Raw genomic sequence first — 26,070 nt, forward strand, 5'->3', positions numbered from 1 at the left:
AGCCTCATTAACAAGTCCAGCTGTTTTCAGGAAATTATGTGCAAACTGAATTCTGTGTAGTTTGTTACATCCGTTCTTTTCATACATTCATAAAGACAGTATCATTTTGAAACACACTCTGTGAGGAACCAGCACTCTTGGAGGAGTTTGAGTTTTCATATCCTCACTGTGGAGGTGCTGCTCTGCTTGGACACTCTGCAGGTCTGTGCAGTGTTTGGGGAGGCACACTGCTGCCTTTTAACCCATTAACTGTTCTGCACATTTAACTGACTAACCTTTTTAACGGCCTTCAGACTTAAATGAATGTAACTTTGTACAGCAACAGCACAAAAAATATGATTTCACCCCAAAGCCAATTAAAAATTATCATCATACTGCTAACTTTAGAAAATATATTTAAAAAAACCCTCATAAGTCCGATTAGGGTTGCAGCGGTTAACTGGTTTACCGTATACAATGATATGAAAACTGATGGCTGTCACACAGAGTATCTAACCTGTGGTGAACATCTTCTTTCCTTAAGGGGTCTTAACTGATTATAATGATAATACCATATACAGTGATTCCATGAGAATGATATTTTCTGAGACAGTTATTGTACCATTAAAATACTGATATCATTGCAACCATAAATACAGTTAGCGTTCATTGCCCAAACAGTTGAACAGCTCACTTTGTCCAGCTCGTTTAGGAGGTACTGACTGAAAGTTAACAAATCAGTAAGATTTGAACTGTCCAATACTCATTAATGATTTTGCGTGCAACTGTATCACTCACTTGAATATTCCATTTGAGACTGAATTATTAATTTGTGGTCAAACTATCAGCAGTGGCAACATAGTCTGGACCTGGATGAGACCTGAAAACCACTGCATGTCTTTTTCAATAAGAATCATTTACTTTGACATGCAAGTTAAAATACACAAATTGGTACAATTTCATTATTAAAATCAATTTGATCGTAGACCTTTTTATACAAAGTCCTTTGGCTCTTGTAAACAGGACAGGAATGTGTCACCCATACCGGGTCCAGAGACGGGGGAGGCCCCTCGGTGCCCCTGAACCGTCAAACGGTTTTCACTGCAAGTTAAAACCATCGTAAAAACATGCAAATTAAACTGTACATTAAATAAAAGGCAAAGTGTCTGAAGTCATTTGGCATTGTGGGGTGGCTCTGACTACTACCTGACTGAGTACAGAGCTGTGGAGCTTTAACTCAGTATGGGGCAGGGGTGTGACATGCCGGAGTTGATTTTGTAAAATGAGTGTCATGAGATGCTTCTCCATCATAGTTCAGTATAGCAGCACAGGACTACACCCCCCCCCCCTCTGTATTAAACACCGCTGATAAATGTGTTCCTTTTAGCTGACAATGTCTTTATAGATGGAGTTGGACGTGGTGAGACCAAAGATGAAAGCTCCAATCGTAACCATGACAACACCGAAGATCACCAATCCATGCCAGCTGTAACAGAGAGACCGACGTTAAAGAAACTTTCTCATCAAGGACATAAGTTTACTTTAATCTGCATGAAACATATTTTCAGTGATAGAGCCAAAATTACAAAAAACAACACCCGACTGTGCAGATTCAAGTGTTTAAGTTTCTTTTAGGGCAGTAACTAACATTTTCATTATTAATTAATTTGTTGATTATTCCAACAACTAACCAAAACTCAACAATATACAGTTTACGCTGTTATAAAACTGGAGCCAGAGAACATTAGGCATTTTTGCCCAAGAAATGCTTCAAACAATTGATTTAATATCAAAATAGTTGCAGATTAATTTTCTAATCAATCGATTTATCATTGCAGCTCTACGAGAGCTACGTTAATTTGTCTGCTGAATGTCTTACAGTCAGTTGTTTGGATAAACATGAACCATGACAACTCCATAAGCTGGTGATATTGTGGTAGCTTGTTTTGATGGTTTTTCAGCACCCAAATGGCCAAAGTGTGATAATACATCTCCATTAATTCCTGTGAAGAAGTTATCCTCTGTGTTTGACCCCTCCTTACTGTATAGTAGCAAAGGGGCAGCCACAATGCAGCACTCAAGGACCACTCCAGTTAAAGAGAGCGCAAACTTCACACTCTAAGGCCTCTTGTGGGGTTACAGCTAATGGCCTTGTTGCTCTGCTGTGCACTACAATCTAATCAGTTTAGAAAAAACTGAAAGACATCCAGGACTAAGCAGCATCGGGGAAGCTACATGAAAACCAAAGTTTACCAAAATATCAGCTACTTGCCAATGAAAAGTGGTTAATCTACATTGTAACTACTCCCAAAATTTTTTAGCTTGCTAAAGTCAGACTAGATAGATAATCACGATGTAATGAAATCTCATATTGTTACATAAAGGTGCAACTGAACTGACAAAGAAGTGAGCAAAGTGTTGGTGTGTTTGATTTAGGGACCTTGACAGGCCAATCCAATCCTCCCCTCAGCTGCCCAAGGATGTGTTTTATGGAGAGGATAGGGAGCAATAGTTGGAGTGGAATCAGGCAAAATGCTAAACCTTTAGGGGAATGCATAGTATTCAATCAACTTTAGTTACGTGGCAGCTGATTGTCATGAAATGACAACTGTGACCAAAAAGCTGTAGCACTGTATCATACTGTATGGCAAAAAACTTCATGAGAATACTATAAATATGTAGTTTGTAATTAACTTAACTAAACAAACTACACGACTCACAGTAGTAAAGAATTGAAAAAGCTACTCAGACTTCAATGAAGTTAAACTGCCACCCAACTACTGCTAATCGTGGTTTAACTAGTAACTGAACTACATGTAGCCCCACACTGGGAGTAAGCAGCATCTCACCTTGCAGTTCGGCTATCTGTCTCTGACAGCTTGGCTTGCATCAAACACAAACCTGTTAAGTTAAAGAGACATTGGACAGACAGTTCAGTGTGACATTAGACATATGCAGAAATCTGAAACCTTGCAAACTGTGAGGGAAGTGTTACCTGGGAAGACAAAGATAAAGCAGGCTGCCAATCCTCCGATCAGCGAGATCACCCGACCAATATCTGGGATGAAGAGGGCGAGGACAAGGGTGACAGTAAACCACACCAGTGTCTGCAGGATTCTCCTCCTCTGCTCACGGCGCACACACACCTCCACCTGCTCGCCTTGAAAACGCAGCCAAAGTCCTTCTATGACTGCCCTGGAAGGTCACATGATTACACCAGAGTGCAGTGAGGAAATGCTACATCAACTGTAAAATCAGTACTGCTGTTTTTGTCACACACACTGGGGATGCACTGATCCCATGTTGTAGTACTTACAGGGCTGATCCAATACCAGTGCTCTTTATTAAATCTGTTTATCTCAGTGTATGCTGAAATAACCTCAAAAGGCATCTAGTTGTAGTCTTGCAAATAGTGACACTGCAAGATCCCACATATTTGAAAAATCTTTTAGTCTGTGACTAAATTTAGATATGAGAGGGTATCAGACTTTAGTCTTTTTAAAGTATTTTCAGAGCCTTTGCAATGTCCTCTAATGTATGGTAGACATAAGGTAACGTGAGGCTGTAGCTACACATCTCTGCAGTATAAGTGGAAATATTCATTACACAACAGTCTTTTTAGGCGTGTGCAATGAAAAAAAATCCTAAGAACAGTGAGACCAGAAGCGTGGAAATAAAACATGCATATTTTCACTGGATCTTACCTGCCACAGAAGTGTAAGATGGGGTAGGAGGTGATGACACAGATGACAATAAAAGCTCTCGCGATGGCCACAGCAATATCATCCGGAGGGTACGACATCAACACATCCTGACTGACATTGGAGCCAAATGTCAGGAAGCCACAGACACCTGACGAATCACAACACGCATTTCAAGGGATAGTTTGGCAATTTTCAAACAGCTTTGTATCATAACAATGTGGGTAGTGTGTGTAAATGATCTGTGGTAAATTTCCTTCCATCTTGCCAGCACCCTGCTTTCCCTGTTTATCTCCCAGCTACAAGAGCAAAAGCAAATGCCTCAGCCTTTTCCTCTTTCCTCTGGTCACGTAGCACCGATTTCAAAAGTATTTTCGCCTTTCTACTACATAGACAGCCCAGTTTTATGAAAACACCATCTTTCCAGCAGCGAAATACTTTTAAGTATTGACAGCAAGTCGAGCCATCTGACTCGTAACAGTGCCACAGTAGGTGTCTTGTGCTGTCAGCATAATCTAAGCTGACATGTAAATACTCTGAAACAGTCCGGTGACATGTTAAAGATCAGGAACAACTTCATATCTGATCCACGGGACGGGACAACAATCTAAGTGGCTACAGTACATGATCTCGAGTCTGTTATAACGTGGGGATTTTGAAACAGATATTTCACTAATATAGATGGTTTACAATGACTGTTTTCAAAGTAATAGGGGCCCACACAGAATTTACACCTGGAGAATTCAGATTTACAATGAGGAATTAACACCTCACAGTTTTATGCCTCTGTGATCCAAGTAAAGCTGCACTTACAGTTTGGATCAATGTCTGTGAAAACATGGATGCTTCATACCCACTGTCCCCTTGGCAGCACAGAAGATCTATACAATCAGCAGACTTTCAAGGTGGACACCCAAGATTAGTGTAACCAATTCAGTATCTGACCAAATGTCTCCCCTTCTGTTCCTGAGATATGGCATTGAACAATGGCCAGAAAAGTGTTTTTGCAGAACATGATGATGTCACAGTGAAGCTGACCTTTGACCTTTTGAATAATAAAATGTTACCACTTCATCATTATATCCTGTTCGACATTCGTATGAAGAATTAGTGCATACATTCTCAAGTTATGTGAGGTCACGGTGAGTCAAAGTAGACGTTTGTGCAAATTTGCAAAATTTGAAGAAATTCCCTCAAGGTCTTCTTACGATATCACGTTCACAAGAATGCAATAGATGGATGGACAACCCGAAAACATAATGCCTCCGGCCACGGCTATCACAGCTGAAAACTGCAACAAAATCTGTACACTCCTCTTGGGTCTGGTTAATGAGTAATAAGTGCACAGCTTGACAATACCTGTCCCTGTGTAGACGAAGAGGCAGATGATCATGCTAAAAGTGACCACAATTCCCCAAGGTTTAATCTCTTTTCTGCGCATGCTGTTGAACACCGGCACACAGCTGACGTGGCACTGCAGAGAGACGTCAGGAGAAAGAAGATGAGACAAAAATAATGCATTTATATCAATTTCTGTTTGCAAGAAAGGCATATAGTTTTATGATCTCAAATGATACCAAATGAAGAGATACCTGGAAACCAAAGCAAATGGTGGGCATTGCATTGAAAACTGCAGTCCAGGAAGCAGAACTGTAACAAACACAACAATTTAGCAACTCAAGCAAAGCATGACGACGAGGATGCAGATGTTTCTGCATGAATGAGTGGGTGGACAGTGCTAAAATAATTACTGAAACGTTCTGAAAAAGCTGTTGGCTGCATAGGGTAAGAGTAGCATAATGAAGTGTGTGCAGAGCTCACCCGTCAGGAATGTGGCCCGGAGTCATATTTTTACTTGGCCAGATGTACTTTATGATGACCACGATGGTCACATACCAGGTTCCCATCACACTCAGTGCGCTACAATGAAAAACAACTCAGACCTGATCACTGTGCAAAGAAAAGTGTTTTTAATCTTCAGTGAGAAAATAAGCTGAGTGAAAGTTTTGTACCTCGCATACTTCTGAAAGCCAATCTCTTTGGGGATGGAGAGAGGAAGAATAATCAGGAATGCAGTAACACAGATGGTAAACTTGCGGTCAGTGTACCAATTGCCACTGACTGGATCAGCTGTGTCAACATTCACTGCATCCATCACTGTAACAAAAAACAGGAATTACATAAGACGTTTACGAGGGCAGACAGACAGACAGAAGGAGGCAGTATAAAGTACGCTGGGTTAAAGTGGAAAGTGCCACAGTGGAAATGAACTCCAAACTGGTGGACACATGGAAAAGATTTAGCAGTGTAGATAATTAAAGTCACAACTACTCAATTCCTTAATTATCAGGACCAAAGGAGGTGGAAGGTCGTAGACTACTTTCAGAGACAGGCAGGAGTAGGATTTCTACACTGTCAGCATCTCAGCGTAAGGAAATGTAAGAGTGAGTCACATGAGGATCACATTTACTGAGCGAAAAGGCTGAGTGGTGTCATCCTTGGTGCTCTTTGCCCTTCAGTGATGGCACAAATAAAGGTTATCAACATACGAGTAGACGTCTTCCTTTGTTCCAACACACAGGTCACAGCTTAATGTGGGACAAAAATGACAAAGTCCTTGTAACTGGGGTGACTGATCAATGACTATGACGATTACATGTACTTAAAGGAATGCTTTGACTACAAAGTGATCATTTGTATATTCAGGGTTGCTACTGTACAGGTTAAGGCCAGTAAAATAGCCAATTTTCATTGAAGGTGCACTTCTCCATGTCGTCTGCGGTATGGTGCCAGGTAGCTAACAGACAGTGGCCCATATGCTCTGAGCATCCAGCCCAAAAACAAAATTTGAGGGTTGTTGGTTCAACTATACTGATCTGTGTGACGTTAATGCAAGAGGCATTCCATAAAAAAACAAACTGATTAAAAAAATACACGCAACCAATCATTGAGATTTCACAAAGCAATGTCAGATAAAAAGGATTCATAAAATTGTACTTCCCATGTCTGAGCATTTTAAGACTTTGATGGATTGATATAGGACATTTTAATATCAATTAATTAATTCTTTTTACATTAATGAATTCGGTGCCCTTTGGGACTTTTTAAGGATCTGCAGGAACCTTATATCAATTTCTCACTACATGTCGTCTTGAAATCGTGAAGAAGACTTTTTTTTTCTTGCATGGCTCCACAGTGAATGAAGAATCCAAAAATAGAGAAAATTCTTGATAAATTAAAGTGATAGGGGTCCAGGTTTGACAGCAGCAAAACTAACAAGCACCTGAGCAAGTGCTGTGTTTGAACTCTGCCCCGTGCAGACCTCAAACATACACATGCCCAGGCACGCCACTCGTGTTTTACACAGTAAGGTTTTGGCAAAAATGCATGCGTTTGAGAAGTACTGAGCATACGACTGGATAAATGAGAAATGGATTATACTGCACAAGTTGTGTGAGAGTTTGTAAACTGATGTTTTGCTATAGTTTTGCTGTTATTAAAGACGACCTCTGTTTCTTCATCAAGAATTTTCTCAGCTTTGGACTCTTCATTCAACGTGGAGCCATAAGAGAAAAACTGAGTTTTCTTTCCAAATTTATGGTAAGATAGGGGAAGTGATACACACTGATCGTTTTAAGAAAAATAAAAACTAAGATTAAAGATTGTCTAACCAATCTCATAAAATGGGACAGAAACAGAGCAGCTTGGTGGGTGAGTCACTTTATCAGTGTGAATATACTTACAGCGATCCAGCTGGTCTCCAATGACAATAAAGAACGCAATACAAGTGCCAAAGGTGTACACAGCAATGGCCACTTCACATAGGACTCCTGTCACTTTCCCACAGGTGGCCCGCACAACCTCTTGATAGGTGCTTTCATTACTGACCTGAAGAAACCAGACAGATCATTAATGGCTAGACATATGGATTCAGCAGGGAATGTGTTGGAACAGCGGTCTAGTTATTTAGTCACTGTCCAGTGTGTTAAACACCGTCATCGTTTCCACGTATCGTTCAGCCCTAATGCTGAGTCAGTAAAACATTCTGCCACAATGTTAAAACACCACCAGCATCATGACGAATTCTGACATTGTGTCAATCACCTGCCCACAGTAGGTTCATTCTGCTTTTCTTTGCTGACAAGTGTAAAAAATAATCTGCTGCTGCTATAACACATGGTTTTAAATTTGGCAAGCTCTGCTTTTAATGCAGTTTTAACACAGCATGAATGGAGATTAAAGCAAAAGTCCATATAAGGTATCAGACAAAGGATAAACGTTACATGTATATTTGTCCTAAGTCAATTTCACATTTTCCAGCAGGGACAACTGACTTTTTTGTACACCAGCTGAACACACTGATCCATTACTGCCATTTTTCAAGCTATTCAGAATCAGTTCAGCAGCGTCTAAACAGGTGTTCTGAACTCACCAAGTAAACCTGCAGCAGAAGCCTCACTGCTGACTGTATTCATCCTCAGTTTAAGGCATGATTATTGAGTAAGGGGTGGTTTTACTTTAAGGCCATTGAGTGTAGTCAGTCAGCTACACAGATGGAGTCAATGACTCTCGCGGTACCTCATGCTTTAACACAAAATTCACCCTGCAGCAGAATGTGGCTGATTTTTCGTACATTAAAGCAATATTCTGCACGTTTCTCAGTCAGAACGACCGAAATAACTCAAACGTGGACTCTTCTGTCACTGTGTTTTAACATGTTAGCACAAATCTGAGCCATCCGGAAATGAAAGTCTTGGACTGTTGTGCAATGCACTTCATTTGCTCAAAAATATGACCACAGAACAAAGTTATTACACAAGGCCGCTGAAGAAAAAAATACTGGTGTGAAAGAAATGTAGTCAGATTTAGAGGGTTGGAGAACATGTTGGAAAAAATGAAAGAGAAACAAGTGGAGCTGTGAGTGATGGGAATAAAGACTTTGAGGAGGGCAGAATCTGACAGTCCTGTAGTGACACGTACCTGGGAGCAGTAGCCCAGGATCACCAGTCCACTGATTATGAAGATCAGCATAAACTGAAACAAAGAAACAGGAAGCATCACGTTAGAGTTCCTGACAATATCATCTATAGGCATTTTTATGTTGGTCACAAGAACGCAGAAATACACTCATACTGTCAGCAGTAGTCAGCTTTAGAATTCTGTGTCAAGTAGTGTGCAGACATGTTGAAGCCAGGTTCTGTCTGAAACTTTAATACAGATAATCCCACAGTATTTTTAGTCAATAATGAAGTGAAACACATTTTCTCCTTTCAGCTTCTCTTAATGTCAAACACTTCTCCCTGTTATGTTTAATGCAGGTATATGGTGGTAGTCATAGTGAATAATTTTAAGACATTCCTTTGGCCTCTAACATGTGATAAACATTTGTTGCTGACATTTTGCACACTCATTAATCAACAAAATGGTGGGTTGCTGCCCAATTCCTCATATTACACCAAATGTTTGCGGACGTGCTCCATGCAGTGGGTCAAGGGCCTGTAAAAGGGACATACAGTATTTATTGCCTCACTGGGATCTCCTCACCATTTGAAGCATAACTCCTGCAGTCACTCCTCCTGCCATACTGAAGGCTGCAGGGAAATTGAGCAGACCAGCTCCCAGTGCTGCGTTCACTACAATGAAGACCGCTGCCCAAGACGACACCCCCCCGCTCCTATCTGTGTCTGTCTCAAGATGCCGGACAGAATCCACGCTGGGGCTCTGCAAGAGCCACGCCCTTTCCCCTGAGTCATTACTCCCAACTGCGCCCCAGTCCTCGACATCAGTGTTAATCGCCATTAGTCAACAGGCTGTAGCTCGGCCTGCCAAGCCGCACGCTCCCCAGAAAATTAAGTCTCCACCTCTCTGGATCCCAGTCTGATCTATGCTGATCAGAAATGTCCAGTCTCTTAAGTCCCAGTCAGGAGGCAGCTGATGTTTCTCAAAGTTATCACCCGTGTCAGTTTGATGGTGGAGCCATTCAGTTATCTGTAATGAAATATTGTTTGCATTTAGAAACACTTGCATTGGTAAATAAAACTTGGGCATGCACAGTGCTGATATCATATCACCATACAGAGTAAATGAATGTTAAGTAGCTCTCAGTGTTTGGATCTGGCTATCATGAACAAATGTCAAGCACAGGAGTCCTTCTTAGCACAGTACCTATTCTCTGTATTCATCGAAGAAACTTTAGTTCCCAAGCAAATTCTTTTTCTTATCACTGGTGACTGAACTGTAATTCTTACTTAACAATTAACCTTACTAAATATAATGTCAAAAGTCGAGGTAGGTTAGACATTTTTGTCTCCATTGTGCAACAGTTGGCTGTTAAAGAGATAGATTGGATCTTTTGAAGTGGGGTTGTATGTGGTACTAACCATAGTCAGTGAATCACATACAGTAGATGTCAGTCGGAGCGCTTCCAGTTTTGAGAAGCAGGCTGGAATCTGACACAGAAACTAAGCGATGTACTGCTGTGGATGGTGGGCAGCAACAAAAGAAATTTAAAAAAAAGTCCCATCTAAAAACATCAATACGAATTTAAGTGTACGCTATACGGACAGTATTTTCACCACTTAACCTTTTCATCAGACAGCCCATTCCACTGGGGAAGAGGTTAACACCTTCAGTCCCCATCTTTGCTCTCGTCAAAGCCACCAGACTCTGCTCAGCTCACTGTACATGGTAATGTTAGCTGTTGGTCTACCGCTGCTTCGATCAGTTAGTTAGTTTGTGTTATTGTGTGACTTTGGTGAATCTGAACAAACCCTTTAAATCACCAAAGTCACACAATAACACAAACAAAATGGACTCTAGCTTTGAAGAAAGCAATATAACTGCTTCATTTTCCAGTTGGAAATCACTGTCTGACAGCCAGGTTAAGCACTGACAATATTCAATATATAGTGTAAACTTGAACTATTTTAGGTGGCACATTTTTGGCTGAAATACACGTTGCTGCTGGACCCTCCACAATAGCAGATGGCGTAGCTTCCATGTTGGACTCCAGCCTGCTTCTCCAAAGTGGGGGCATCCCGGCTGACATATGCTGTATGTAATGTAATATAGGGTCTATGGATAAGTACCCCTTATAAACCCACTTTAAAAGATCTGAACTATCCCTTCAAACTCTTGGTTGACATGAAGCCTACATTACTGTTGACCCACATGGTCTTTTTGAGTATGTCAAAAGGTTCCCGGGGGGCCAACAATGCAAAGTTTTGATGAGCCATTTCCTAAATAGTTTCCATCTTATCTCCTGATAACAAACAAGGAAGAGCGTAGTCAGGATCATAGTGGGTGACCTGATAACCAATTTAACAGTTTGAGGAATGCATACCTTAACACAAAGAAAGACATAATGGACACTTTAAAGTCAGACTCTCACTTCAATTTAATAATCTGATTACAGTGCATAAGGGACCTGTAAAAGACTAGACAATGTCCCTTTAATGCTGGCTGCCATTAATACTGATATGCATGTGGTCTTAGCAATAAAACACAAGAGGATTGAGCCTCGTATAAAAGCCAAACTAGATAGAGGTAATTAGATTTTATCTATTTATTTAGTTAGTTAGTTTCAAAGACAGTGACACTTCTCTTAAGTCACTGTATTTAGTGGCATATGCTATAACAAGATCATGTAATGTTAACACCAACAATGAGATGGGAAACAGACATATATCTCAAACAATAAAGATAATTTGGCAGATACTTAAAGCATGTCATGTGAAACTCTCATTAAATAACCAATAAGCTTTAACAATGTCTACAGAGACCACAGAAGTAGAAGTCAAACCAACCTTACTGGGACCAGGGTGCTGACACTGCCCAGCTCAGCTGACCTCAGTTTAATTCACTGCTAGCTTAACGTTACCTCACACAAACACACCCTCAGTTGCCACACCGGCACCAGATAACGTTACAGGTTAAACACCACACCTTTTAATGTGATTAGATTATTCCTTTTCTTTTCATAAACGCAACAATAACATTTGTGAACGCAGCCAACCCCTTTGTTACTCTGTCACACAATAGCTAGCTAGCAAACGTTACACATAGCTGAATACACAATACAAACAAGCTAATTTTTAACCAAACGAACCGGACAATTAAATTTCTACACATCGTTTATATTCGCTGTATTTCGTCGCTGTTTAACGCTGTGAGGAAGATAAAATGCCGACAGAGAGGAACAGTACCTTCAATGATTATCAGCCTCCAGGATATGACTGAGCCCGTCTGTGTTTTGGCAGCCCATAGAGTGCAGAGGAGCATGTGACACTTCGTCACGTGACTGGAATTCTGGGTCTTCCTCTTGTTTGGAATTGTGGGTATTGTAGTTTCCTGTGTTCATACGACTCCGCCTCAATTTAGCAGGGGCAAATAGGACAGGTCTGACAGAGTCATTGTTAAAGTAGTCACACAGGTTAGTCTCAAGTCTTTGCACTCGAGTCTCAAGTCCTGAACTTTGAATTTCGAATTCTAAACAAATGTAATGCCATTTTAACAACAGAATAATATCTGAAATTTACAAAAACATGATTGAAAAAAATGACTTATTCATTAAAAGAAATGTGTCAGATGATGACATAAACAAAATCATATTTGGTAACATTTTTTGCTGGGCTGTCACTGAGTATTGGTTATGTTAACTTTGCACAATTTGCACTGAGATATTTACACCTTATTTGTATTTATATTTAATTAACTATCCATCTTCTGCTACCATTACATATTTCACCTTCTGTGCTTTTTATACTTTATATTTTCCAACATTCCTTATTTAATACAGTCTTTAATTTTTTATCTTTTAAGCACATTCTAAAATAAATCTGTATCTGCACTGGTATCTGTACATATATTTATCTTCATATTTATTCATATCATCTATAGCAAAGTATTCATTACTGCTCTTACATTTTAATCACCTTACACTGCAATACCTGCTCTGTCAACATCAAATTTGCAGCACCATATCTACTGTAGCAACAGCTCTCTGTTGTAGTCCTGGGACTAGACTATCATTTCACTGCTGTTTTTTATTCTTATGTTTTCTTTATAGATCTTTCTTTTTATCTATTTTCTCCATCCATATGTGTATCTGTGTTTTTGTATGTGTTGTGTAAAAAGCTACTGGGTGCCTTAATTTCCCTTGGAATTGATAAAGTATCTATCTATCTATCTTGAAAATATATGAAGTTGTAAGGTTTTAACATTTAACGCAATACGTTAAATGTTATCTTTCAACCCTGTTTTGTGAAGGGGACCCATGTCAATATTTAAGGGCCCACACCTCATTATTGCCCCGAGGACCCTTAATATTAGTGGGTTAATCCAGTCATGCAGCAGGTCCAGTATGGAACCTAATAAGAGACATGAGTATTTGGATTTTAAACAGCTACTTATTGCTTAATAATGGAATTCAAACCCGATTCAAACACCACTGAATTCATACCATTGAAATATTTTACTTTGAATACTGTGTATCTGGATGTATTCTGATGAATTTGATTTTTTTTTTTTGCAATGTTCAAATCTTCAGATTCAAATATTTAAAAAAAAAAAAAAGATTTGGTTGCACAATTTCAAATGGTCAAATCACATCCAAAAACTCAAGATGAATAATTTAAAATAGCAACATCTGGGCTGCCCACAACAGGGTAGGCTGGGTAGTCTGGATGTTGCTATTTGAAAATTTTAAACTTGAATTTTTCGATCTGAATTTGATCAATTGAAATTGAGCAATATGAATACTTTATTTATTTTTAATTCTGAAGTTTTAATTTTTTGATCTGAATTTGTGACCATTGAAAGACAAAGCATTCAAATCCACCTCTCAAAATTGCAAATCAAGAACTTTCAAAGAGGTGAAATGAGAACAATATACATGTGTTTAAAGTCAAATGTTTCAAGTCTCTGAATTCAGCAGTGTTTGATTTTCAGTATTAGGTATTTAGGTGTTAAAATCCAAATACTTTTTTCTCTTATTTGCCTCCATAGACCAGATGCACTGTACACATTACATGTTCTCGCCAACACCTCTTGTCAGTGACAAACAGGTGAACACAATTATCTATTTAAAAAATGAATCGTTATACAGAAAGTGTTTACTTAGGAGGATCTTTATATCTTCATGTATACCCACTGTGATATAACTGTAACACATGTATATGAAACCATCACACAGCATTAATAAGCACGGAAAGATGGGTAAAAAAAAGATTAATGTTAACTGATCACTTCAGGAGGGAAAAAAACTATTTAAAGAACACAATAGAAAAGATCACTCATGTATGATGATTTAATGTTTGTTCAATAAGGTACATGTCCAATGATCCATTATTTCATGACAGAATGCAAAACATGGAGGCGAAGTGCCAGAGACTTCAGACGTATGAGCAGACTGGGGGAAAGACCCCACATTTCTAAATGCTGTTTTGATGATGAATAGATTCATACACTGTACACATACAGCAAACCAGGATGTGAATGACCATCTGAGTGAATGAGCAGCATGTGCATATATATATTCATGTTCACCCCGATCACGTACATCATACATCTATGTCAACCACACGTCTGTACTTGTAACAAATACAGACTTCATGACTGAAATAAAATTTAAAGAATGAAGGGATGGATTTTGGGCCTGTGATGGAATATGGAGGGAAAGACATCTCCACTGTTGAATCAAAAGTATTGTATAGTGTAATACAAAGTATTGACCACTTCTCTTTGCTGAGAATAATTGTTTGGCTTGTGTGCTTGTTTATATCAGGGGTTAAAAAGAAGACTGAAAGAAAGCCACCAACTATTAAAACCAAAAAAATGATTCATAAATTTCCACTGGAAAAGTACTGAATACAAGGGAGATAGCTAGGCACACTCCAAACAGATATAATAATGAAATGATGATTGATTAGGTTAGATTAACGGCAACAGATTAGCATGATAGTGAACTGATTGCCTGATTAAAAATAAAAACAGGATGCCGACCTAATATTGAAACTCAAACAGTGCCTTACAACTTATAAAGTGCTACAACTTTGTCATTAAAAATTAAGAAAAAAAAAAAGAAAAAAAAGAACTCACATTTTCTAGAGGCTTTCACATCGCAACAATGATCTCCATTTGTCTGAGAAACTAATGCACAGCCTAACATTACCCCGATGCTGGTTCCTGTGAGTGAGTGGGCCCACAGCACACATTTATGAGAACACTAATGCACAGCCAACAGTTGATTCCATATAATAAATAAGGAAAGATGATCCATCAGTAGTGCGGAAAAACATGTCTTAGAATTTGGCAGGGGAGCCTGTTTAGTGAAATGTAAAACAAAAAAAAAGGTAACCAGAAACTAAACCGTTTGACAGCAGAAACTGTTCCAAGCTGAATTCATGATGAAATCCAATCAAGAAACTGTCTAACTAAACTCTGAGCTCTTTTCTAACAGGTGGAATGGAGCAGACAGAAAACAGGTGACGCATAAAGCTCCTCTTGAACACTGCTGCTTTGATTTCGTAGCTCTCCCAGCAGGACAAACTCTACTTGGTGACTGCATGGATCCCGTGTGCCAGGTAGCCAACGTTCCCAGAGGTCACGCCTGCCATGGAAATTCTGCCATCCTTGGTCATGTACACTGAAAACTCCTTTGTCAGGCGCTCAACCTGCAGGAAAGATAAATCACATCTCAGAATTTAAGAACAAACATTCCCACTAAGGTTTGTTCTCTCTCGTATCTCGTGAAGAGACCGATAAAGACACTGTTATGGTGGTTGAGCCCACTGAAGATGAAAGCATGAACATGTTCTTCTAAATCCTGCTAAGTCATAAGTTCTTTTGCATAATTAAGGTAAGATATTTTGTTGTTTTTCATAATCTGGGCTGGTGGGAGCATGTAGAGGTTAAACAGATAAGGCTCAAAAATTGAGCCTTGGGGAACTCCGTCATTTTTGTACACTCAGATGGTAGTTCAAAAGGTAGGTCCTGTCTATCATACTGGATTAAAACCAGTTTAACATCCAGTTTTCCAGTCTGTCTAGTAATATGTTATGGTCGATCATGTCAAATGAGTTCTAATAATACCAAGACTGAAACTTTTTTACTGTCAGTGTTTAAGGGGGTGTCACTAAAGACCTTAACAAGAGCAGTCTCTGTGCTGTGGTGTCGTTGAAATCCTGACTGAAAAACATAACAATTTTTTGGACCAAAAACAGCCTCTTCAATTATTTCACTTAAAAACATGATGTTTTATAGGGACCTGTAAGTCTTTTAAGAGTGACCTAATAACTGCAGTTTTCAGGGCATGCAGTAAATAACCTGTGAGAAGAGAAGTGTTGACTGGTTCCTAAATATCTGATGCCAGTCATTATTCATTATACGTATTTTTTGTCTGTTGTTTTCTACTGTCAACTATCAAAGGCAAACTGTATGTATGTGTACCTGATCGGGTTTGAGGCCTGTGAAGCAGAACATCCCGATCTGATCGATGACGTGCTGCCAGTTGTGGGTGGAGCCCTCCTTTTTCAGACCAGACACCAGCATTTCTCTCATCTTAATGATGCGGTTAGCCATACCATGGACCTCCTCCAGCCTGGGACGAATGACAGCCGGGTCGGACAGAACAATAAATGGATTTTGGAATCAATCTTAAACAGTTTGGTGAACATGAAAGAGAGACTTGGAGACTTCAACCTGAAATGTTTTTACAAATGTCCAAACTAAACATTCAGTTCAGGCAACAGGTGTGTATACATGCATCTACAGAATATATACATACCACAGTGTGCGCAGATCTGGTGTGTTGAGGATGGTTGCTGCAATTCTGGCGCCATTCATTGGTGGGTTGGAGTAAATGGGTCTGATGAGGATCTTAAGCTGAGACTCCACCCTCTTTGCCTCTTCTGCGTCGGTACACACCACAGTGAAGCCTCCCACACGCTCCCCTGTGAATCCCAACATGCACATTGATTGTTAGTCTGACTGGGTCATCTCTGTGAAACAGGAAAGTTGTGTTAATCTGCTGAAACTGACAATGTAACCCCTTCAGTCTCAGTTGTATGAAGGCTTAACTCATACTTAAAGAACAATATAATGATGAAGGACTCAATACATCTCTATAGTATATGTAAATATCAAGAACGTGTCTTTGTAAAATGTGAAACATGTAACTTTTATTATTCGCTTTAGTCAGATTTCAGTTCTCAAAACAGATTTTTTCATCTGAATGAGATCTCACTGTCAGTGCATCTTAATAATATGACGCATCACTGTGTTCGCATTTTGAGACATTGTTTTGGTGAAGAAACCACTAACCACCACAAAAACACCTACTCTTAAATGACTATTTACTTGATGACTGCTTTAGAGAATGTGTAAATTAGCTAATTTGTCTGACATTATAATGTAATCATATTCAGTGCTGTGAAAGTCTGGATACATATTTGTTTCACTAACTACCTTTCACCACTAGGCGGTGGTAAAACTCAAGCTACAGTTCACATTATCGGTTACTATGTCACATTCAGACCTGCCCTCAGTCATCCTGGCTTCCATGAATCAATGTACAGTAGAGCATATGAATAATTTAATCACCTCTTATTTCAACAGATTCTTTGTATTATGACATATACCCAGATTTTAGCAGACTCTATTCAGCACTAGTTAAACTTACCAGTAATATTTCTATTTTTTACATGATGAAATTTTAATAACATGTTCTATCTCATGTCAGTGCTGTTATCTGCCATGTGATTTTAATTAATATTTATTCAAGAAGACTTTGTAGTGAATTCTGACTGACCATAGAGCCCCATGTTCTTGGCGAAGGACTGGGACAGCAGGATGTTGTGGCCCTGCTCAATGAAGTAGCGAACAGCCCAGGCATCACGATCGATGTCTCCGCTTGCAAAGCCCTGATAAGCCATGTCAAAGAACACGAGCAGCTTTTTTTTCTATAAGGTGAAAAACAAAGGGGGAGGGGACACGCACACAGACAACCTGTTAATAATACTTCAAGTGATAACAGCGGGATCAGTTACAGTGCTTATCAGCTGTGGCTTTTGAACTGTCAAAGATTTCCTGATTTTGAGATAAATGAATATGTGTGCTGATATTTCATCAAAATGTCATTGTAAACATTTTACAGAGCTTTACTGAGATGATGAACACTCGCCTTCACAATGTCAGAAATCTCCTTCCACTGCTCAGGTCTGGGGTCGACACCAGTGGGGTTGTGGGCGCAAGCGTGCAACATGATCACACTGTGCTCTGGGATTTTCTGTGACACACACAAAAAGGTTTTGGTTTGTAAACTTACAGCACAAACTCTCTTAGTTGAAAATGTTCTCACCACAGCACCGGCTGCCAGACACACAACTGAATACATTACTGACTCTAACCAAAATCGAATTAACTCTGAGGTTACTAGCCTTTCAATATCAGCCGTCGCCTCTCATAATATTTTGATTATAAACAAAAATGGAGGCACAAAGTTCTTCCTGGTGGCGATAACATAAATACAGTTGAAGTAATAATACACAAATGAAAAATAAACCACAGAACGGATGTCGTCAATTGTAATGGTCAACACCTCTGTTGCTAATTAAACTTAAAATCAACCACAATTCTACAAAAAAAAGAACAAACTACTCTGTGACTGTGTCTTGAATGAACTTAAGATTTAAGAGTACATAAAAAAGATGCAAAAATGGACTTATTCAACAAAAAATATTTTCCCTAAGGGCCATGCTATCACAAATATCCCTTGACGCCCCCCCAGCTAGTTCATCATTACCGTCTTACCGAAATGTCATCAAGAGCTCCCTTGAAGTCAAAGCCACAGGTGGCCGGCTCGTAGTATCTGTATGCTTTGAGCTGCATGCCAGCATCTCTAAAGATGGGTGTGTGGTTTCCCCAGGAGGGTTTGGGCAGGTACACGTCACGAGGACCTCCATGGAATCGAGACTGTGACATAGTAAAGATACGGTCAGATAACCAGTGTGACTGAAATTTATGTTTGTGCTAAGTGACGACTACAAGGGGAACTCACCAAAAAGTTGGCTCCAATGCGCAGAGATCCAGTTCCAGAGATGGTCTGGACAGTGATGCTCTGTTGGGAGAAGAGAACTGCTGCAGTGATTTTGACTTCAAACTGTTCAACCAATTTTAATTTCATTTAGTTTGGAGTAGTTTACACCCCAACTTACCCTGCCGCTCTTCAAGACCTCATTTTCAGCACCGAGAGCAAGCTGGGCGCAGGCCTTGGAAAACTCCCCCAAACCGCCAATGGGCAGGTACTCCTTATCCAGCTGTTTGGCTGCAATCATAGCCTCTGCCTAGAAAGGATAGTGTGAAAACCAAAAGGTGTTAAACAAAAACTACTGTGATTTTCTTGACTGATATTTGCACATTAAACATCTATGATTTACTTAACATTTTGTTAAGACACTAATCAAACACATACACACCTTCTCACTGTGGCAAGGCAAAAATTCTCCTAATGATTAACGTGTGTTTTGCCCCAAAATACACTGAATGCTAAAATGTTCAGAAGTGATGTTCCCAAGGGGGTTCAGAGGCTGAGCTCAGATGACAAAGCAACAATGCACCCATTAGAAAGACCCTGACCAGTAACAACCTTTAACCCTTCAAGCAGCTGATGAAAATGTAAACCATTCCCTAAATAGAAGTACTGTGGCCCTCTTTGAGTTCATTATTATGAGACTTTAAAACTCAATGATATAACAGATTTCCTAACTTAAGTGAATGGTAACCTTGGTATTGCATGTGGAAAATAAAATCACTGTAGGTGTGTGTAACATTAGGAAAACGTAGCATTAGTGCATTCACTGTAGGGATTGGTGACAGTTATACCTTGCGGACACAGCTGAGCACAAAGGGTTTGCCCTGGTCATCCCTGTAGGCTCCCACTCCCAGGTTCATCTTCTTGGGGTTGGTGTCCCTCTTGAAGGCTTCAGTCACCCCCAGGATGGGATCGGGGGGACCCATCTGCACTCCACCCCACCATGAGCTGCAAAGATACCAAATTAGATGAATATTAATGTGGATGTGATGAAAAACACTGAAGGGACACAAGAGTTCATCTGTGTGCACTGCTGCTCTGAATTTACCTCATAAACCAAAACACGAGTGCACCCATACAAGGTCAGGAAATGAGCTGCTTCCTAAGTTTCCATGGCCTTACGTGACACTGGTCACACTAATGTAATGGACATATTAGCCTTGTTCATGTAACATGCTGTGGGCCTAATGCCCGAGCTTAACTCCTCATGTGACCTGTGGATACCACACTGACGTAGAGACACATGAACGACACATGCTCAGTGGGCACAGGTTTCATGAAACAAACATAATCCATTCAGAGGGTCCAGAGTCCAAAAACAGGAGTAACAGTTAATACGGATCTAAAACACAAACACAAACTCCCTTGTTCACCAAGTGACCATTCCCACCACCCAGCAAGGTTCTCTACAGTGTGATAAACATGCATGTCATTTAAGAAAATGTTACAAACAAGCGTGCTAATTTTATTGGCTATTTTTGATATCTTTCTTTATGCTTTTGGCAATATTTACAATCCTTTTAAAAAAAACTTTCATTTATTTGGCCTACCGCTTGTTCACTTCTTTGTATTTTTATTGATTTGTTCATATTAGTCTAGTGTGACAAAATACTCCTGACTGATTAATCATTAGGTCACATACTAAAGACTTTTATTTTTTTGGTAAAGGCAAACAAGAAAGTAAACCTACATTAAAAACAGCAAATGCAAGTTGCCTATCAAATGTAAAAAGCACATGCCCTCTGACTTCTTGACCTCAGACTGACAGTCTACAGCTCATTGTGCACATGACAGTAGTAGCCTGGTTCCAGACCATAGACCCCGCCCACTCAACTGAGTAGGCTTGCATTACTGGTCTGGCATACTTCAGTAAATTTGTGATTTATCTCGTCCAAACGATGGACGGACCAATGAACGCCGGGGGTCTAGCGATTAGCCAATCAGCGCCACGCTGATGTCAAGCTGTACGCCGGTGGGTAACTGGTGAGGATAGCAACAATGGCGACCGCTACAGATCCTACAGACCACATTAACGACGCTATCGAGGTATTTCGCCACTACTCGCGTTAATGGAGGACCAAATTAAGGAAGCTGCTAAACTGGATTTAACGGCGATGCAGCTGGGCGTGCACGACGACGGAGACATTTTAAACGGGCAATGCTCGCTTGTTTTCGGCACTCCCGAGGCATGGATACTAATGACGTCAGATTCTGGGTGAGTCGTTGATCTCTAGTGATTGGTTAGGGAAAAATCAAATTCCCTCCCCCTTGTAAATCGCCTTCAATGGAAGCCATGTCAGACTGAAGGTTCTGAGAGCTTCAGTCTGACACTCAGGCTATGACAGTAGTGCAGGCTGTGTCAGTGTATTAGATACACTTCAGACATATTACATACAACACACCCTAATAAAATTCATGAAAGTATGCCTACACACATCAAGCTCTGAAACAAATAATGACCACTCCAATTTAAATTGGAATGACTGTTTTTTTTAAATGTGTCTAGCTGAATGTCCACACACACCTGTGTAGGTGTCATGTCCAACGAGAAAACCTCAACAGGATCACAGGCCCTTCATCCCTCCATCTCTATAAAGCATCTATCCATCATAAATAATAAAGAAAATTCTTGAAAAGAAATTTGTGGAAGTGGAAAGACAGGCAGATCAGGCAAAAATATCCAAAACTTGTTGGAAGGAATATCATCATATATGTAGTGGTAGTGTTGCAAACACAAGCTGAGTCATCTGTGCTTAATGTGCATTCTGCATTGAAAATACAATCACAGGTGAAATCTACTTAAGATATCTCTGACGTTTACACATGCCAACAAAGAAAAGATGAATGCAGTGATTATCTCTGCAAGCATTTCTACTTGTTATAGTAACAGAGATGTTATTTTCTGCTTCCTGCACAGGGACTACAGATGTAAATGAGTTTATAGCTTACTCTGATACAGCCAAGAAGCTGTGCATTGTCCCTGTCAAATAAACAAATAGTATGCAACAATCACTCAGAATGAAGGTCTATAATCAGTGATAGTGGACTGCACAATTCCAATGTGGGGGCAGATAAGATGAAAGAAATGCATACAAGTACATAGTAACTACAGCTCAAAGATTTCATTACAAGAGTTCACAGTATGAAATGCAAATTGAAGTAAAAAGGTAATCAACCAAAGTGATCTTTAGCAGATCAATAAATACCTTTTGTGTGATGAAGATCTGATTAAATCAGTGCATTATTGGTTGCTTTGCTACTGGATATCTGGCTACTGTGTCATCTCGGATTCTTACCGATTTAATACTCATCTTAGTATTGGAACCTTTTCTTCTTTAGATTATGAAATTAAATATATTATGTCACATGTCTTCTTGAAACATGAGGGTTGTTGCCTGTTACAACTGTTACTGCACTGCTGCTCACATTGTCTCAGGTTTCCTCTACTTTGTGAAGCCTCTAAACTGTGCAGCTAAATTTAGGCCTGAACACTTTGCAAAGGGCAAGCGTCTCCAAAGCCTTGCCAATAAGATAAAATAGATCACACTACTGCACTGCATAAAAAATAAAGGAGTGTGAACTGAATGGGGTCAAATATGGTAGGTGCTGCTTAGTCTGGCCTCGCAACTATTAATTCAAATACAATGGGGTGTGGTGATCCTGAGGCTCTGGTACTACAGGCAGGACACAACACAATTGGAGCAACACTTTACAAGGCAGAACAATAACACCCTGAATGAAAACTGCCTTGGTGAAGCTTATAATGTTTACACTGTGTCTCAGAGGTATTATTTTTTGTTGCATTTTGTAGTTTGTGGTGCAGTTGTGTTGTAAATGCTGTTCTACTATGCTTCATACTTCTTGAATCTAACATTCATAAGATGTCCTCTTTACACTGCAGTGCAGTTCAGCATAGTGTAATACAGTAAACAGCAAACTGTGAGTAGATTTAACAAAGACAGTAATGTAATGTTTATGGGTACATATGAGAACATAAATGATGCGCATTTTTGGAAACAATAGCGGCTGCCATTATTTTACTACTTGTGTAGTTTTATTTTCAACACAAACAAAATGGTGAGTTTGGGAATCCTGCTGTAAAGGGCATCATGGGTTCCAGCATTATCATTCTGAGAACCACACAGGGAACCTTTGAACAGCTGAACATCAGAGTTTATATAAACATCCCAGTGACTGACAACTTATCAGTGATCAATAGATCAAAGGCTTATTTTACCAAGTGGTGCAGGATTACTGAGTTTACACGGGTGTTCCTGCACAACCAACTGCTCTTGATACTACTGTCTGACAAAAAACAAAAACGTCTGGTTGCAAGTGGTGTGGGGGGAAACCCTATTGTCAGTTAATTATTCTCTGAAACCAGACCAATGTGCATGAACATGAGCTGGCACGATGTGACTAACGGAAACTCTGAAATACACCCACACAGACAGGAATATGATAGCACCAGCTAGCAAAACGAAACCTACAGTTACACCTGCGGAGAAAGAAGAGGCTGAACAAAGACAAGGACACAACGCCTGAAGACAATGTCTACATTTATGGAGGCTGCATGTGAACTATTTTATTTATACAAAGACGCTGCGGTAGATCTAAACGACTTTGCCCTCCAAGCAGACCCTGAAAGGACATCGCTGACAAAATGAGCTTCACCGCTAGATATTAGCCAATCAGCGATCAAAGGCGGGACAGGAAAGCCAATCAGCGATCACAGGCGGACCTGGACAGCCAATCAGCTGGCACGACTTCTTCAACTACGACAAGTCGCTAAGCTCAAACTGTCCGAGGGATTTGACAGCTGAAGCCTTCGCGATCGTGTAAATCATTTACAAAGTTTCCTTTGAAACAAAAACAAAGAAAATACAAGCCAATTTATAAGACATGTTACTATAACTAATTTAAACTATTTAAACCTCTCTGGCGTTGTTAATCTCACCTACACACTGGACTTCTAATAGCTAACAACTGCCGCTGACACACCAACTGACTTTCATCAGTAACGTTAGCAAGCTTCACTGATAGCAGCGCCGAGTTACCCTCTGAGGTCAAGTCAGTGTTAATGGGAGAGAAAGTCTAGCACAACAGGTGCTGACCTGTGAGGTTATCAAGTCATAAAACAGGAGTCTGTAGCGGTTACCTGCATATGAGCATTAACGCTAACTGTTAACGTTAGCTCTAGCCCCAGAAGCTAACATCAGGGGCCTATTGGAATCATTTGACCCCTGTTAGCTAGCCACCAGGTGAGGCTAAAGTAATCACAGAGCAGTGAAGCGTCACGGTGATGACTGACAGAACTGTTAACGTTAACATTAAAATAACGGATGCTTTGCTGCTCAGTATAACGTTAGCTGTAACTATATGAAGGCTAGCTGCTAACTTGGATCAAGACAATAGTATGTAAATGTCTTTACAGTCGTTAGCTTTAAGGGTAGGCTATTCTTGTTGTTTACCTGTTGCGGGTGGACAGCACTCCCAGGGACGGGGAAATGTTCCCCAGACAGTAGATCACCTTGTTTGACTTGAGCAGGGCCATCGTGGTGCTGCGCTTGGGAGCAGAGCCTCGTAGGATGTGGACGGATGTGAAGGGCAGGCACGACTACGACGCTACCATTTGACGACGTGCTGACGTCAGAGGGGCCAACGATCAGTACAGTGGAGACACATGGAGCAGAGCTGAGATGATAATCTGACCAGTAATCCCCACTGGTGTGGTGTGAAGGGGGCAGCAGAGGAGGGAGAGGCCAGGATAAAAGTCACACAGGAGAAAATAACCTACAGTAGAAATACAACAAAATGTCCAAGACATTTCCAACGTGCAAGGCTTAGTTGGATGACATAAAAATGTCATAGAATATTCCATAAATAAATATGTACAATTATATCATAGAAGGTCCTGAAGTAAGAAAGGACAACGTTCTGGGTGCATATCAACACAAAAAAGTCTCGAATAATTTTTACAATTTATTCCTGTTTACATTGAAGGGATGGGATAGACGGCTGGAGTCCCTCCAAAAATTAAACTCTAGTGAATTGGGGTCAGCAACAAAACCTATGTTAGCCACCTAATTTAGACCTGTTGTCCTCATTCGTGGACACTTTTTTTGTGCCATCTAGTGGTAGTAAAACCGCATGTAAAAACAAGATGGCAGCCATCTCTTCCAAGAAAGTCTGCAACTGATCCTGACACAAAAATATTATTGTTTACAATATTTAGTTTTTATACTTATCGGGTCCTACTGATCCCAAATAGCTAGGAGACATTATACCAAAAAGTATACCAAACAAAAGTTCAGGTCTCAGGAGGATATTGAGAGTATTTTCGTCATTTTACCTTTCCGTCGGTTTAAGTTCCCTGCTATGCTCTTGTCAGTCATTCACAAAACAATAATTTTATCTTGCTAAACATGGGAGTTGCTGATCTATCACTGCTTCAGTCAGTTGGTTTGTGTTATTTTGTGACTTTGGTGAATCTGAACTCACCCTTTGTAACACCAAAGTCACACAACAACACAAACAAAATAACTGCTGGAGGCAGTGGTAGCCTGCCAGCAGCTATATAAAACAGCTTCATTTGGAAATCTGCTCTACCTTGTCTGACAACAAGGTAGAGCAGTAAAAATATTCAAAATACAGTGTACGCTTAAACTCATTTGACATTTTTTTGGTAGGACTTTTTTTAAGTGGTTAAAATATGTTTTGTTGCTGACCCCTCCAATACAATTGATTCCTTAGCCTCCATGTTGAACTCCTGTCTGCTCTCTAAATTGGGAGCATGCTGACTGACATCTACTGTACGTAATACCATGACTATGGATACAACCCCTCTTCCAAATATCTGACCTATCCACTTAATCTCACATGCAACATTTTAAATTCAAGTAAAAGGACCTGAAACTTGTCACTATTGTCCTCTGAGTAAACATGTAGAAAGAACCTGCCGTGAATATCAGAAGATCGAGGAAGCACACCACAACAGTCTAAAGTCAAATTATCCATTGAGGTATAGAGGTATCATGGTCTCTAAACTGTGGATCCAGGCTGCCAAGTGTGTTTTTCATCAGTTATTCATTGGAGAAGGTACTAAACAGCAATACGTAGGAGCCACTGTTTGGTCAACAAGATATTGCATTCCAACATGTTTTACAGTATTTATATGTGAAATCTGTTATAGGGTTTAGTGCCCCTTTAAAGATAGTGGTAGATAGTAAGACTACACCTCAGTGTGGCAGTTCAGGATAAACCCCTTGTATGAGATCCTTATCTAAAGTCAGTATATTACAG

The 26,070-nt window shown here is 40.0% G+C and overlaps 2 protein-coding genes across 2 annotated transcripts; both read right to left on the reverse strand.

Annotated features, from left to right (window-relative positions):
- Positions 1–526: 526 nt before the first annotated feature.
- slc38a7 (solute carrier family 38 member 7) lies at positions 527–11,972 on the reverse strand. Its single transcript, XM_050032313.1, has 12 exons — positions 11,885–11,972; positions 9,225–9,668; positions 8,661–8,714; positions 7,424–7,568; positions 5,693–5,837; positions 5,502–5,600; positions 5,273–5,330; positions 5,040–5,154; positions 3,684–3,831; positions 2,975–3,174; positions 2,829–2,880; positions 527–1,465 (listed from the first exon to the last, which is right to left on the reverse strand). Exons 2-12 carry the CDS (start codon positions 9,477–9,479, stop codon positions 1,363–1,365), a joined length of 1,374 nt encoding a protein of 457 aa, XP_049888270.1. The 5' UTR covers positions 9,480–9,668; positions 11,885–11,972; the 3' UTR covers positions 527–1,362.
- A 2,000-nt stretch (positions 11,973–13,972) lies between these two features.
- got2b (glutamic-oxaloacetic transaminase 2b, mitochondrial) lies at positions 13,973–24,398 on the reverse strand. The gene is made up of 10 exons (XM_050043278.1): positions 24,240–24,398; positions 19,560–19,716; positions 18,893–19,021; positions 18,736–18,795; positions 18,489–18,650; positions 17,860–17,964; positions 17,488–17,638; positions 16,465–16,630; positions 16,128–16,278; positions 13,973–15,352 (listed from the first exon to the last, which is right to left on the reverse strand). The coding sequence occupies exons 1-10, from the start codon at positions 24,320–24,322 to the stop codon at positions 15,230–15,232; spliced, it is 1,287 nt and encodes a 428-aa protein (XP_049899235.1). The 5' UTR covers positions 24,323–24,398; the 3' UTR covers positions 13,973–15,229.
- Between the last annotated feature and the right edge of the window lie 1,672 nt (positions 24,399–26,070).

This window comes from Epinephelus moara, chromosome 1 (assembly GCF_006386435.1).
Source record: "Epinephelus moara isolate mb chromosome 1, YSFRI_EMoa_1.0, whole genome shotgun sequence".
In the NCBI taxonomy this organism is placed as follows: Eukaryota; Metazoa; Chordata; class Actinopteri; order Perciformes; family Serranidae; genus Epinephelus; species Epinephelus moara.

Excerpts from the sequence above, each read along its gene's own strand:
- got2b (XM_050043278.1), bottom strand. The coding sequence starts at position 24,322 with ATGGCCCTGCTCAAGTCAAACAAGGTGATCTACTGTCTGGGGAACATT. Across the intron at positions 19,717-24,239 it reads GTGCTGTCCACCCGCAACAG|CTCATGGTGGGGTGGAGTGC; the intron begins GTAAACAACAAG and ends GTATCTTTGCAG. Across the intron at positions 16,631-17,487 it reads CAAGAACATGGGGCTCTATG|GGGAGCGTGTGGGAGGCTTC; the intron begins GTCAGTCAGAAT and ends TGGGATTCACAG.
- slc38a7 (XM_050032313.1), bottom strand. The coding sequence starts at position 9,479 with ATGGCGATTAACACTGATGTCGAGGACTGGGGCGCAGTTGGGAGTAAT. Across the intron at positions 8,715-9,224 it reads CAGGAGTTATGCTTCAAATG|TTTATGCTGATCTTCATAAT; the intron begins GTGAGGAGATCC and ends TCTTTGTTTCAG. Across the intron at positions 1,466-2,828 it reads ACAGATAGCCGAACTGCAAG|CTGGCATGGATTGGTGATCT; the intron begins GTGAGATGCTGC and ends TCTCTGTTACAG.